The sequence below is a fragment of the Sciurus carolinensis genome, chromosome 12, assembly GCF_902686445.1.
Source record: "Sciurus carolinensis chromosome 12, mSciCar1.2, whole genome shotgun sequence".
NCBI classification, from domain to species: Eukaryota; Metazoa; Chordata; class Mammalia; order Rodentia; family Sciuridae; genus Sciurus; species Sciurus carolinensis.
The window spans coordinates 28,148,087-28,163,424 of record NC_062224.1 but is presented as its reverse complement, the minus strand read 5'-3'; the positions used below and the strand labels follow the sequence as shown (position 1 = coordinate 28,163,424).

The following is a 15,338-nucleotide window of genomic DNA, read 5'->3' as shown; positions in this document are numbered from 1 at the left end:
ACAAAACATGATGATTCATTCAACATTAGATTCCAATGATTAGTTGTACTAAATTAAGAAAATTATGTCATTTTAGCATGCATGGTATATTAGTAATTTCTTACTTTGGTTTCTTACTTTATATAATACAATTTTATAAATGTTGTAAGATTCCAGATTTGAAATGACAAACAAAAAATTTGATGCAAATATATGCCAAAGTGATTAGCTTGATTTAAATGATGTAATAATATGGAGAGATATCAACGTATAAGTTCACATACCTTCACTATATAACTTTTGAAATTCACTCTTTCAAAATGCCAGGCAATGAAACAAAGAGTTCTTACACTGAAATTCATAAGCCTAGTTCTTTTTTTTTTTTTTTTTTTTCTTTTTTTGGTATCAGGGTCGAACCCAGGGGTGCTTAACCACCGAGCCACATCCCCAGCCCTTTTTTATATTTTATTTAGAGACAGGATCTCACTGAGTCACTTCGGGCCTCACTAAATTGCTGAGGCCAGCTTTGAACTTGTGATCCTCCTGCCTCAAACTCTTGAGCCACTGAGATTACAGGTGTGTGCCACTGTGCCTGATTTCATTATTTATAAACATAAAACTTCAAGATGAGGTGGCTATCATGCCATCATTTTTGTGATATAACTAGACTAAATGGATAGTAAACAGCCTAAAATTTAAATTGTTTACATAAAGAAAGTAGGTATTCAACAATAGCAAATATTTCATTTCAAAGTGGTAATACATCTGTTCTCTTTGCCCAAATAAAAATCGGGAGTTTATTTCTAAACATTCCGAACAAAAGTATTATTTCAAAATAGCTGAATTTTATGTAACTTTTTCTATTTATTCTGTCAGGCTTCAAATGACAAATTTTATCTCTTAAAAAGAATTACATAGCAGGGAACTTCGCAAAGAGTTTTCATATATTTTTCTTAATATTCCCAGGAATGATTATTAATAAAAATGACAGAGATTATTATGAAATAAATTAAAGTGATTACCTGATTTCCACAAAATCTCCTATACAGTTTCCGTTAAAACCTTCCTCCAAGGAGAAGTTTGTGAAGTGCAGTGCAATCTGCTGTTGGGTTTCCACTGTGATCCTATAAATGCATTCCCAGTCATTGGGGTAATTTTCGGGGAAGTTTGGAGAACTAATTATCCCAGAGGCATCTGTATAGTCTTCCAAGCATGCTGTAAAAAGAAACAAACCACAAGAGAGAAAATAGAAAACATTATGCTACATTTATAATACAGTCAGTTATATATACTTCATTAATTTGTGCCTATGTTCTTGATTTTCAATAGACCTCCCTGGAATGTACAAATAATGATTTCATTTTGAAACAAAATTTTTGGAATCTCAAAGGCAAAACAATTATTAACAGCACACCTTAGTCACATGATGAAAATAGTTACATATATCTTGAAAGGCCAACTTTTCTTATCTTGTAAGTGTTATAATTTTTCTAGTCCATGTAAATCACTATAAACATTAAAACTGGCTTCAATTAAGAAACCTTAGAAGGGACATAGAAATAATTCAGTTCAGCTCTTCTTTCCATAATCTTACTTTAAAGTTGTTTTCACTAAAGAATGTGTTTATGAAATGAAAGAATAGGTCCCTCAGCTGTGGAGTGAAGAGTATAAGTCATACTTGGGGAGCAGAGTGACCTTGAAACAAAGCTCTTTTCCACCAGAGGAACCACTTCCATTGATAAGCTCTACAAACTTGGGCAAGTTACTAAACCTCCCTTGAGCCTTAGTTCCCCCATCTCAAAAATGCAGATTTTTTTTTCTTTTTAACCTCTGAGTATAGGTATAAGAGCTAATGATAATGCAATTAAAGTCCTCAGTCCAAAATGCATGCTCAATAAATGTAGTAATCATCATCATGTTTCAGGATAGAAGAGGTGTAATAAATTATGAGGAACAAATTGAATTATTCATATAAAATATCTACCAGAGTATTTGAGCAATGTTATGTCCTAACTAAATATCAACTGTTCTAGTTTAATAGTTTTCAACTTTACCTATTCAGTATTTTATAAAGAAAATCTAATCTGGAGACTTTTTAAAATCTATATTTAATTCTATCCAGAAACGACCTAAACCTAGGGTTAAGGAATAGACAGAGGTCTCTGACTAAAAGATTTTGGGAAAGAATAAGCTACTATACTTAATTGCAAGTGAAATAAAATGAAGCTGTTTAGTTATGCTATTTCCCCAATTGCCACTCTAGCATCGTATTCAGAAGAAAAACAGTCATCACTAGCATTGGGAGTACAAATATGCATATAAAATATTATAGGTTCTACTATCTATGTGTAGCCCTCTGGATAATATTTGGTTTTACTGTGTAGAATCAAGGTTTTACTTCACTGAAGGAATCCACAATGATATTGAACTCCAAAAGTTACATTTCACTCCAAGATTTTTCCACAAGGAGGAAGGAAAGCAGGAAGGAGAAAGAGAGGGAAGGAGAGAAGGAAGGAGGAAAAGTCAACAAGGATGATAGGGAATGGAAAGCCATGCAGAGGGAGCATACTAAATATTTCAGACTCCATAATGGGTATTAGTAAGATAAAAATCCATGGATCGAAAGGACATTAAATGAAAGCTATGACCCAGGATCCCTGAATTAACACGACTGTCAGACCCATTGATCCCCACACAATTTACAGCTTTAGCCAGTAAGTCAAATATTTTGAGCAAATTATCTGTCTGACTCGCTTTTTCTTAGAGAGAATTCTTGCTCACTTACTCTGCTCCCAGAGTGGAAGTGCATGTAAATCTCTAATGAAACTCTCAATTAGTCTGCAGGAGAATGTTACATATAATCGGGTTCCCTGGAAGGGGAGCCTGACATGGCATTTTTGAGCAGTAATGATGAGTAATTTTCTTATGCCTTGCTTGTTTGCCAGTGATCATTGTGGCCAGTCCTTGGAGTTTGATAACCCCTACTGAAATTTTGATTTGCACATGAAGAAGGTTCCCTGCCCTCGCTGGCTCAAAGGTAAACCACAGTGTCTGATGTATTTCAGTGGTCTTCACACTGGTCATTTTGTCTGAAATGCCTTACCAAATAATCTTCCCTCCTCCCTAGCACATTCTTTAACAAATGAACTCGTCCTTGTCATTTAAGGTCCAGTTCAAAATCACTACTCTGAAAACTTTCTCAGCCAAGCAGAATTAATTTCTCTATACTCAATAAAATTTTATGCAACTAGCAATTTGATCCCCAAACATATTTTGTGTGATTGTTTTTATGTGAGTACATTTCCCCCACTAGGTCTTAGGATATGAATAAGGCCCTATTAACCATAATTCACTGTCACTCATCCACAGTACCTGGTCCAGATCAGGTTCCATTAACATTTGTTAAAAGTGCATTATATAATGTGTTGAAGACTGACGGGGTGGGACATGTATCTAATTTTTTTTTGGTGGAGGGGTTATCGGGGATAGAACTCAGGGGCACTTGACTGCAGAGCCACATCCCCAGTCCTATTTTGTATTTTATTTAGGGACAGCATCTTACTGAATTGCTTAGTGTCTCACTGTTGCTGAGGCTGGCTTTGAACTTGAGATTCTCTTTCCTCAGCCTCCTGAGCTGCTGGGATTACAGATGTGCGCCACTGTGCCCAGCCCCTAATTGTTTTGTTATTATTTGTTTATTAATGTTTTTGTTTGTTCTTTTTAATTATACATGACAGTAGAATGTATTTTGATATATCATACATACATGGAGTATAACTTCCTATTCTTGTGATAGTACATCATGTGGAGTTAAAACCAGTTGTGTATTCATATATGAACATAGGAAAGTTATGTCTGATTCATTCTACTGTCTTTCCTATTCCCATTCCCTCTTCTTTCCCTCATTGCCCTTTGCCTAATCCAATGAACTTCTATTCTTCCCTCCCACCCCACTTATTGTGTGTTAGTATCCACATATCAGAGAGAACATTCGGCCTTTGGTTTTTTGGGATTGGCTTATTTCACTTAGCAAAAATATGGGACATTTCATGAATTTGCATGCCATTCTTGCACAGGGGCAATACTAATCTTCTCTGTAGCATTCCAATTTTAGTATATGTGCTGCCAAAGCCAGCACACATGTACCTAATTTTCTTCTACCCTCTCTATCCCACCCAGTTCTTCTCTTTCAGAATACTCCACTATTCCCTTCCTATAAATTCCTCTATTTTTATCTCCACAAATTTCTTTTCTCTTTCAATCCTCTTTTTGGAATTGTTTGAGGCTCTTTAATAATGTTTATTCAATCTAAATTAAATGAATCTTTGCTTCCAGTCATGGCAAGCAATTGGTACTGAATTAGCCCCTTTCCTTAACAAATATAAAACTAAGAAAAATTTTGGACAATAAGCAGTATAAGATTGCTGTCCTAGATGGAAAGGAAATTCATGAGGCCAACTCTAGATTTCCTTGGTTCTCCAGCTTAGCAGAATTTTCCAACCAGAGCAGGGAGCCGAAGCCAAAGTAGTGAATGATGGCCCTACAGAGAGGAGAAGCCAAGATCAGAGCTTAGCACTGCCTGAGTGTCTAGAACCATAAGGAAATGCTACAGGGTGGAAGACGTACAGAGAGAGGAGAGCCACATGTCTGGTTGGGGATCCCATAAGTCTCGGCAGAACCTGGACTGAGTAACAGGGAGGTAAGACTTCAAAAGCACCACAGAGAGCAGACATTGCTAGTTTGGAAACAGAAACAACATACTTGAGGTCAGGGCAATTTTCTGAGCCAGAAGGAGACACCCACATATTCACTTGTGACACCTAAAAGGTCACACTTTGTGAGTGAAGACCATGGCCAAGAGCAGGTCTTCTTTAGAGGTTCCCTACCAACGTGTAAGTGCAACTCTTAAAATACCTGCAGGAATGATATAGGTTGGAGGTTGAGACCTACCAAATCAGAGGACCATGGGAAACACCTAGAGAGTTCCACAAATACACCTTTAATATTTTTAAAATAAAAACCTACATTAGTACAAGGTAATGGTCAGATTTAAAGCAAAAATAATAGTAAGATAGAGTTTATAATATATATGAAAGGAAAAGATATAACTAAAATAGTGGAGAGAAGGGGATGGGAAAAATTACACTATCATGAGATAATTACATTTGTAAAGTGGGAAAGGAAAAATGTGAAATATGAAGTGTGAAGTGTGAAAAATGAAGTAGAAGACATAAAATATAAATCCATAGCATATTAACTCAAATCAAATGAAACAAAAAGGAGGTGTTATTAAAAATCCATTAAAGAAAATACAACAGAATACCAAAAAAATATTCTGTAGAAACACAAACAAACAAACAAACGAAAGACAGGAAATAGTAAAAGAAGAAGAGACAAATGGATGGCATCCTAAATCCAATCGTGTCAACAATAGCATTAATCCTAAGTGGTCCGAACACTATAAAGTTAAAACACAGTTGTTACTGAATGAAAAAACACAGTCTAATCACGTTTGTTTATAACACAAGCACTTAGGAAACAATGACACTGATGGGTTGAAAGTAAGAGAATGAAAAAAATATGCCACATCAATAGCAAAGAAGGCAGAAAAGACTGTAATAATATTAAACAAAAGCGACTTCAAGAAAGGCAGTATTACCAGATTTATGGAGAGACATTTCAACTTTTAAAGGGGAAAACCATCAGGAAATCAAAATCATCCCAAATATGTAGGCACAGAATAACAGTATCAAAATACACAAAGGAAGGCAAAAGGGAAAAAAAATTAAAGGAAATAATAAACCCATGATTATGGTTGGGAGATTTTAATATCTTTCTTTCAGTAATTGAAGAAAATTTGATAAAAATCAACAAAGGTATAGAAAATCTGAGGAACTGTACCAACCAACTTAACCTAACTGGTCATTGAAGAATACCACACATAATAATACAAGACTACTCAACATTTCCAAGTGTACACGAAATGTACATCAACATAGGTGATGTGCTGGACTGTAACACAGGTTTCAATACATTTTAAATAATTAAAAACTTAAAAGGTACAATCTTGAAATGAATCAAATTGAATTATAAATCAGTAAGATGTTTTGAACTTCAAATATTTGGAAATTAAATAACACATTGTAAGTAATCCACAGATCAAAGAAGAAATCACAAGGGATTAGAAAATGCTTAGAGCTGAAAGTTGATGAAGATTATAAAAATTTGGATATGAAGAAAAAACAGTGCTAAAGACATATATATTTTCTGTATAAGAAATAAAATTAGTTCATTTTCACCTAGAGAAACAAGAAGAAAAGCAAACATAACCAATAATTGAAAGGAAAGAAATAATTTAGACAATAACAAAAATCAATTAGAGAACAGAAAAACAATAGAGAAAATTAGCAAAGCCAAAAATTAGTTCCTTGGAAAAAAATATTAAAATCAAAAGAATTGTATCAAAACTGACAAAGGAAAAAACAGAATGAATACAAACTACTATTTTTGAGAATGAAAGAGGAAGTATCACTCAGAATTCCTAAGACTTTAAAAGAGACTATTATAAAAAACAATGCTAATAAATGTGACAACATAGATAAAATAAACAAATTCTTTCAAAGTCACAAGTTGCCATAACTGACTTCAGAAAAAATAGAAAGCCTCTGTAGCCTCTATCAATCAAAGAAATTATGTTTGTAATTTAAAACCTTCCTACAAAGAAAACTACATGCTCATTTACCTTCACTTGTGAAATCCTATCAAAGAACAAAGGAAATGTTTATACTATACAAACTTAGAAAACATGGGGGAGACGACACTACCTAGTGCATTTTTAAGACTACATATTTCTTTACAGCAAAACCAAAGATATAACAACAACAAAAAAAGTCACAGAAAAACATGTCTCATAAACATAGATGCAAAAATCTTTAACAAAATTTAACTTAACATATTCAGGTAGACATAAAAATTCTAATGCATCATAACCAAGTAGAGTTATCCTCAGTGTGCATAATTGTTTTGATATTAGAAAATTAATCATGGGATCCAAGATGGCGGCCTAGAGGGAGACTGCACCTCCGGTCCTCCACAACCCAGGAGTTAAGAAGGGGAGGCATTGAGAGACTCGGACTGAAGTGGAGCCACGGGTGAGTCTGCCCACTGGGTAAAGCTCGGCCCGGGTGGCAGGCCCAGATAGAGGTGGCTTATCGGAGCCGGGCAGGGCAGCTAGAGTCATCCACAGGCAGTCCTGCGCACTCCGGCGGTGGGCCCCGCCCACACAGCCAGCTTCTCCAGGTTCTCGGAACGGAACTGGCCCGCTAGTGAGAGCCTGTCTGAACAGAGCACGCTCCGAGTCCCGGAGCCCCCGCAGTGCAGTGTACTCCTGCAAAGAACCAGCGGAGAGCCTCGATCTGCAGTCAGCCTCAGGGATAAGGGCAGGGCAGCCGGAGACCTCTTCAGGCGGCTCTGCCCACTCCGGCTTGAGTCTTCCCAAGGTAGTCTTCCACACTCCGGCAGTGGGCTCTTCCCACACGGCCAGCTGCACGGTGCAGGCCCACAGTGAGAGCATTTCCGCACAGAGCCAGTTCCAAAACGTGGAACCAGTAGGGGGCTAGGGGCAGTATTCTTCGAATGAGCTGCTTTATCAGATTCCTCCAAGACATCAGGCTACTGAAGGCTGGGAGGTGATACACTGGAAATCTACTGGGACACTATAAGCCAATAGTGGAAAACTGCAATATCTCAGGGTCCCACTGATAACTGACCATTATGAGAAAACAAGGGAAGAAAATGTCCCAAACAAACCTAGATACTACATCAATAAAACCCAATGACAGCACAGCAGAAGAAATGTCAGAAAGGGAGTTCAGAATGTACGTAATTAAAACGATCAGGGAAGCTAATGAGGAGATGAAAGAGCAAATGCAGGCATTGAAGGAGGAGATGAAAGAGCAAATGCAGGCATTAAATGATCGCACCAATCAACAGTTAAAAGACCAAATACGGGAAGCAAGAGATCATTTCAATAAAGAGTTAGAGATACTGAAAAATAACCAAACTGAAATCCTTGAAATGAAGGAAACAATAAACCAAGTTAAAAACTCCATAGAAAGCATAACCAATAGGATAGAACACCTGGAAGACAGAACCTCAGACATTGAAGACAAAATATTTAACCTTGAAAACAAAGTGGAACAAACAGAGAAGATGGTAAGAAATCATGAACAGAATCTCCAAGAACTATGGGATATCATGAAAAGGCCAAATTTGAGAATTATTGGGATTGAGGAAGGCTTAGAGAAACAAACCAAAGGAATGAACAATCTATTCAATGAAATAATAACAGAAAATTTCCCAAATCTGAAGAACAAAATGGAAAACCAAGTACAAGAGGCTTATAGAACTCCAAACATACAAAATTACAACAGACCCACACCAAGGCACATTATTATGAAAATACCTAACATACAAAATAAAGACAGAATTTTAAAGGCCGCGAGAGAAAAGAATCAAATTACATTCAGAGGGAAACCAATAAGAATATCAGCAGATTTTTCAATCCAGACCCTAAAAGCTAGAAGGGCCTGGAACAACATATACCAAGCCCTGAAAGAAAATGGATGCCAACCAAGAATCTTATACCCAGCAAAACTTACCTTCAAATTTGACGATGAAATAAGATCCTTCCATGATAAACAAAAGCTAAAGGAATTTACAAAAAGAAAGCCAGCATTACAGAACATTCTCAGCAAAATATTCCATGAGGAAGAGATGAAAAACAACGATGCAAATCAGCAACAGGAGGCGCTAGCCTAAAGGAATAGCCAAATAAAGGAGAAACCAAATCATGTCAAAAACAAATATGAGTCAATTGACTGGGAATACAAATCATATCACAATAATAACCCTGAATGTTAATGGCCTGAATTCATCAATCAAAAGACACAGACTGGCAGATTGGATTAAAAAGAAAAATCCAACAATATGCTGCCTGCAAGAGACACATCTCATAGAAAGAGACACCCATAGACTAAAGGTGAAAGGATGGGGAAAAACATACCATGCACACGGACACAGCAAAAAAGCTGGAGTATCCATCCTCATCTCAGATAATGTGGACTTCAAACCAAAACTAGTCAGAAGGGATAAAGAAGGACATTACATGCTGCTTAAGGGAAGCATAAATCAGCAAGACATAACAATCATAAATATCTATGCCCCGAACATTGGCTCATCCACGTACGTCAAACAAATCCTTCTCAATTCCAGAAATCAAATAGACCACAACACAATAATACTAGGCGATTTTAACACACCTCTCTCACCACTGGATAGATCGTCCAAACAAAAATTGAATAAAGAAACTATAGATCTCAACAACACAATCAGCAATTTAGACTTAACGGACATATATAGAATATACCATCCAACAAAGAATGAATACACTTTCTTCTCAGCAGCACATGGATCCTTCTCTAAAATAGACCATATTTTATGCCACAAAGCTACTGTTAGTAAATACAAGAAGATAGAGATACTACCTTGTACTCTATCAGATCATAATGGATTGAAATTAGAAATAAATGACAGAATAAAAAACAGAAACTTCTCCAATACCTGGAGACTAAATAATACACTATTATATGATGAATGGATAACAGAAGACATCAGGAGGGAAATAAAAAAATTCTTAGAAGTAAACGAGAACAAAGACACATCATATCAAAATCTCTGGGACACTATGAAAGCAGTACTTAGAGGAAGATTTATTTCATGGGGTGCATTCAAAAAAAGAAGTAGAAATCAACAAATAAACGAGTTAACACTACAGCTCAAAGCACTAGAAAAAGAAGAGCAGACCAATACCAAAAGTAGTAGAAGACAGGAAATAGTTAAAATCAGAGCCGAAATCAACGAAATCGAAACAAAAGAAACAATCGGAAAAATTAATAAAATAAATAGTTGGTTCTTTGAAAAAATAAATAAAATTGATAAACCCTTAGCCACACTAACAAAGAGAAAGAGGGAGAAAACTCAAATTACTAAAATTCGGAATGAACAAGGAAACATCACAACAGACACGAGTGAAATACAAAACATAATTAGAAGCTATTTCGAAAATCTATACTCCAACAAAACAGAAAACCTTGAAGACATCAACAAATTTCTAGAGACATATGAACTACCTAAACTGAACGAGGAGGACATACACAACTTAAATAAACCAATTTCAAGCAATGAAATAGAAGAGGTCATCAAAAGCCTACCAACAAAGAAAAGTCCAGGACCAGATGGGTTCTCAGCCGAGTTCTATAAAACCTTTAAAGAAGAGCTCATTCCAATACTCCTCAAACTATTCCATGAAATAGAAGAGGAGGGAACCCTACCAAACTCGTTCTATGAAGCCAATATCACCCTGATACCTAAACCAGACAGAGACACATCAAGGAAAGAAAATTTCAGACCAATATCCTTAATGAACATCGATGCAAAAATTCTCAACAAAATTTTAGCAAATCGCATACAAATATATATTAAAAAGATAGTGCACCACGATCAAGTGGGTTTTATCCCAGGGATGCAAGGTTGGTTCAACATTCGGAAATCAATAAATGTCATTCACCATATCAACAGACTTAAAGTTAAGAATCACATGATTATTTCAATAGATGCAGAAAAAGCATTTGATAAAATACAGCATCCCTTCATGCTCAAAACACTAGAAAAAATTGGGGTAATGGGAACATTCCTAAACATTACAAAGGCCATCTACACTAAGCCCATGGCTAATATCATTCTAAATGGTGAAAAACTGAAAGCGTTCCCCCTAAAAACTGAAACAAGGCAGGGATGCCCTCTTTCACCGCTTCTATTCAACATCGTCCTTGAGACTCTAGCCAGAGCAATTAGACAAACCAAAGAAATTAAAGGGATACGAATAGGAAAAGAAGAACTCAAACTATCCCTGTTCGCTGATGACATGATTATATATTTAGAGGAACCTGGAAATTCCACCAGAAAACTTTTAGAACTCATAAGTGAATTCAGTAAAGTAGCAGGTTACAAGATCAATGCTCATAAATCCAATGCATTTTTATACATAAGTGATGAATCTTCAGAAAGAGAAATTAGGAAAACTACTCCATTCACAATAGCATCAAAAAAAATAAAATACTTGGGAATCAATCTCACAAAAGAGGTGAAAGACCTCTACAATGAGAACTACAGAACACTAAAGAAAGAAATTCAAGAAAACCTTAGAAGATGGAAAGATCTCCCATGTTCCTGGATAGGCAGAATTAATATCGTCAAAATGGCTATACTACCTAAAGTTCTATACAGATTCAATGCAATTCCAATTAAAATCCCAATGATGTACCTCGCAGAAATAGAGCAAGCAATTATGAAATTCATCTGGAAGAATAAAAAACCTAGAATAGCTAAAGCAATCCTCAGTAGCAAGAGCGAAGCAGGGGGTATTGCAATACCAGATCTTCAACTCTACTACAAAGCAATAGTAACAAAAACGGCATGGTATTGGTACCAAAATAGACAGGTAGATCAATGGTACAGAATAGAGGACATGGACACAAACCCAAATAAATACAATTTTCTCATACTAGACAAAGGTTCCAACAATATGCAATGGAGAAAAGATAGCCTCTTCAACAAATGGTGCTGGGAAAACTGGAAAACTATATGCAATAGAATGAAACTAAACCCCTATCTCTCACCCTACACAAAACTCAACTCAAAATGGATCAAGGACCTCGGAATCAGACCAGAGACCCTGCATCTTATAGAAGAAAAAGTAGGTCCAAATCTTCAACTTGTTGGCTCAGGATCAGATTTCCTTAACAGGACTCCCATAGCACAAGAAATAAAAGCAAGAATAAACAACTGGGATAGATTCAAACTAAAAAGCTTTCTCTCAGCAAAGGAAACTATCAGAAATGTGAAGAGAGAGCCTACAGAGTGGGAGAATATCTTTGCCAACCATACCTCAGATAGAGCGCTAATTTCCAGAATCTATAAAGAACTCAAAAAACTCTACACGAAGAATACAAATAATCCAATCAACAAATGGGCTAAGGAAATGAACAGACACTTCACAGAAGAAGATGTACAAGTAATCACCAGATATATGAAAAAATGTTCAACATCCCTAGTAATAAGGGAAATGCAAATCAAAACTACACTAAGATTTCATCTCACCCCAATTAGAATGGCGATTATCAAGAATACAAGCAACAATAGGTGTTGGCGAGGATGTGGTGAAAAAGGAACACTCATACATTGCTGGTGGGGTTGCAAATTAGTGCAACCACTCTGGAAAGCAGTGTGGAGATTCCTCAGAAAGCTTGGAATGGAAACACCATTTGACCCAGCTATCCCACTCCTTGGCCTATACCCAAAGGACTTAAAATCAGCATACTACAGAGATACAGCCACATCAATGTTCATTGCTGCTCAATTCACCATAGCCAGATTGTGGAACCAACCTAGATGCCCTTCAGTTGATGAATGGATAAAGAAACTGTGGCATATTTATACAATGGAATATTACTCCGCAATGAAGAATGATAAAATTATGGCATTTGTAGGCAAATGGTCGAAATTGGAGAATATCATGCTAAGTGAGATAAGCCAATCTCAAAAAACTAAAGGACGAATGATCTCGCTGATAAGCGGATGAGGACATATAATGGGGGGTGGGAGGGGCTAGCATTAGGTTTAGGGTTAGGTTTAGAGTTAGGCTAAGGAGAGCAGTAAGAATGAAGGAAAGAAGGACTGTGTAGAGGGAAAAGAGGGGTGGGAGGGGTGGGAGGGGTGGGAGGGGTGGGGGGGAGGGGAAAAATATAATAAACATCATTACCCTATGTAAACGTAAAAAAAATAAAATTAAAAAAAAAAAAAAAAAAAAAAAAAGAAAATTAATCCTGTAATTCACCAAGTTAATAGGATAAAAAAGAAAGACTTGTGATGACAACAGAAGATGCAGAAAAATCATTGAAAAATTAAACATCAAAGATGTTTAATTTGTCTTTGAGACAAAAACTCTCAAAGAGTACAAATAGAATGGAACTTCTCAACCGGATAAAGGGAATCTACAAAAAGCCCAAAGCCACCATTATTCTTAGACAGCAAAGGAGTACATGCTTGCCTGTCAAGATTAAGAAACGGGCCACCATGCCCAGTCTCATTTTTCTATTCAACACCATACAGCAAGTCCTAGCCATCATTATAAGACAGAGAGAAAGATAGAGAAAGGAAAAAATAAAACTGTCCTATTCACAGTTATGATCATCTGTGTAAAATATACTAAAGAAGCTAATAAAAATTTATCAGTTTAGTGAAGATACAGAAATGAAATAAATATCTGAAAATCAATTTAAGTGGCATATGTCAGCCAAACTGGACTATAAGTTTAAGATACCATCTATAAAAGCATAAAACATAAACTAATAAGTTCAGTGGGAATGCAAATGCTCTACACTAAAAGCTTTAAAATATTACAGGAAGAGATTAGAGAAAATCTGAATAAATGGAGAGATAAAATATGATCATGGATTGCAAAACTCAATTTGAGATGTCCTTTGTTCCTAAACTGATCCATAATTTCAATCAAATTTCCAACAGTTTTTTTTTTTTTTTTTGGAGGGGGGCAAATTGAAAAGCTGCTTCTAAATGAGTATGGAAATGCAAAGGATCTAGGACAACCAAAACAATTTGGAAAAAAAAAAAAAAAAAAGGACCAGTCTGGAGGTTTTTAACTCTCAGATTTTAAGATATACCTTAACAGTAAATAATAGTAAGAAATGTAGTGTCCTTTTGCTATAGGGATAAATATATACATCAGTGGGATAGAATAGAGATTCCAGAAGCACACATGCATACATGGGCAAGTGATTTTCAACAATAATGCAAAGGCAATTCAGTGGGGGAAAAAGAGAAGAAAGAATCTTTTCAACAAATGGTACTTCATCAGTTTAATGCCATTTGCTAAGGAAACAGACTTGGATATATAACTTACTTCAAATTGGAAAATCAAATCTAAATGAATCATAGACATAAGACCTTCTAGAAGGACACATAGGGTAAGTCTTCATAATTTTGGCAAGCAACATTTCTTACACACAATGCAAAACTCACTAACCATAAAAGGAAAAAAAGTATCAATTGGACTTCTGCTCTTCAAAAGATAACATTGGAAAAAGAAAAGTTTAGCCACATACCCTGTGAGAAAGTATCTGCAATACATTTATCTGACAAAGGACCTACTTGCATCCAGAATGTACAACATATGACTCAAAAATAAGAAAACACCACAAACAAAAATGAGCAAAATGGTTCCCATTAATGGACCCCTGACAAAAGAAAGTACATGAATTGTCAAAAAGCCTGTGGTAAGGTAGTCACAGGGGAAATGCAAATTAAAACCACGAGATACTTCCACATGATGACTAGAGGCTGATAATAAACAGATTGACAATATCGAGAAGTGACCAAGATGTGGCAAAGTGGAATTCTCATTCATTTAGAATAAATTAAATGGTGTAAAAACTGGGGAAATTCTATTCCTAAGCAACTACTTAACTGAAAAATCCACAAAAGAACTTGCACATGAATCTTCAGAGCAGTTTTTTTTTCAAAATAGTAGAAAAGTGCACCCTGTACAACTAGTCTAACAACAGTTAAACAGATGATCAAATTATGATCCAGCCTTGCGATGGAAGGCCATAAGCAATAAAGAGTGATAAATACAACATGAATAAATTTGGGGTGCATTACACTAAGTGAAAGAAGTCAGACACAGAAGGATATATACAGGGTGTTCCCATCATATTTGCTTTTGAACAGTTAAAAGTAATCCATAAGGAGGAGGTCTGGAGGGGCTGGAGTGGAGGATGTGATGGAGGGGACTGACCAACAGACACTAGGATACTTTCTTGGGTGACAGAGTGTTCTTCAATGGAGACACACATTTGTAATAACTATGGATAAGTTTTGTTTTGTGAAATTACAGAATAAAAATCTATGTTATTTTAAAAGTTTAAAAGTCTCATGCAAAGATAGAGTCAGTTCTCTGGAGGAAATCTATTATTTAATTCAGTTATCCAATGAATAAAAAATAAAATTAAAAGAGAGAAAATATCATTTTGAAGAGGCCTCTACTGTCAATATTAAATTATAGACTAATGGTACAATTTTACTGAAATTTTATGAGATTCAAATGTATGATTTTTAGGGAGAAAAACAATAATTGTGTGTACTATTCCTTGAAGAGTTAGAAACTTCTCTTACCTGAAACTGAAGTTTGTACAATGGTTCACTTTTCTTTATTTCTTCTTCCT

At 35.8% G+C, this 15,338-nt stretch overlaps 1 protein-coding gene and 1 non-coding gene across 2 annotated transcripts in view; both read right to left on the bottom strand.

The window, feature by feature from the left end:
* The window catches only part of Cubn (cubilin), a 281,227-nt gene that overhangs the window by 200,564 nt on the left and 65,325 nt on the right, over positions 1-15,338 (bottom strand). The window contains exon 23 of the mRNA XM_047520823.1: positions 1,002-1,194. Coding sequence (XP_047376779.1) covers positions 1,002-1,194 — 193 coding nt within the window. The remainder of the gene's footprint in view (positions 1-1,001; positions 1,195-15,338) is intronic.
* LOC124962527 (U6 spliceosomal RNA) lies at positions 4,011-4,117 on the bottom strand. Its single transcript, XR_007104533.1, has one exon. It is a non-coding gene; the product is annotated as a U6 spliceosomal RNA (small nuclear RNA).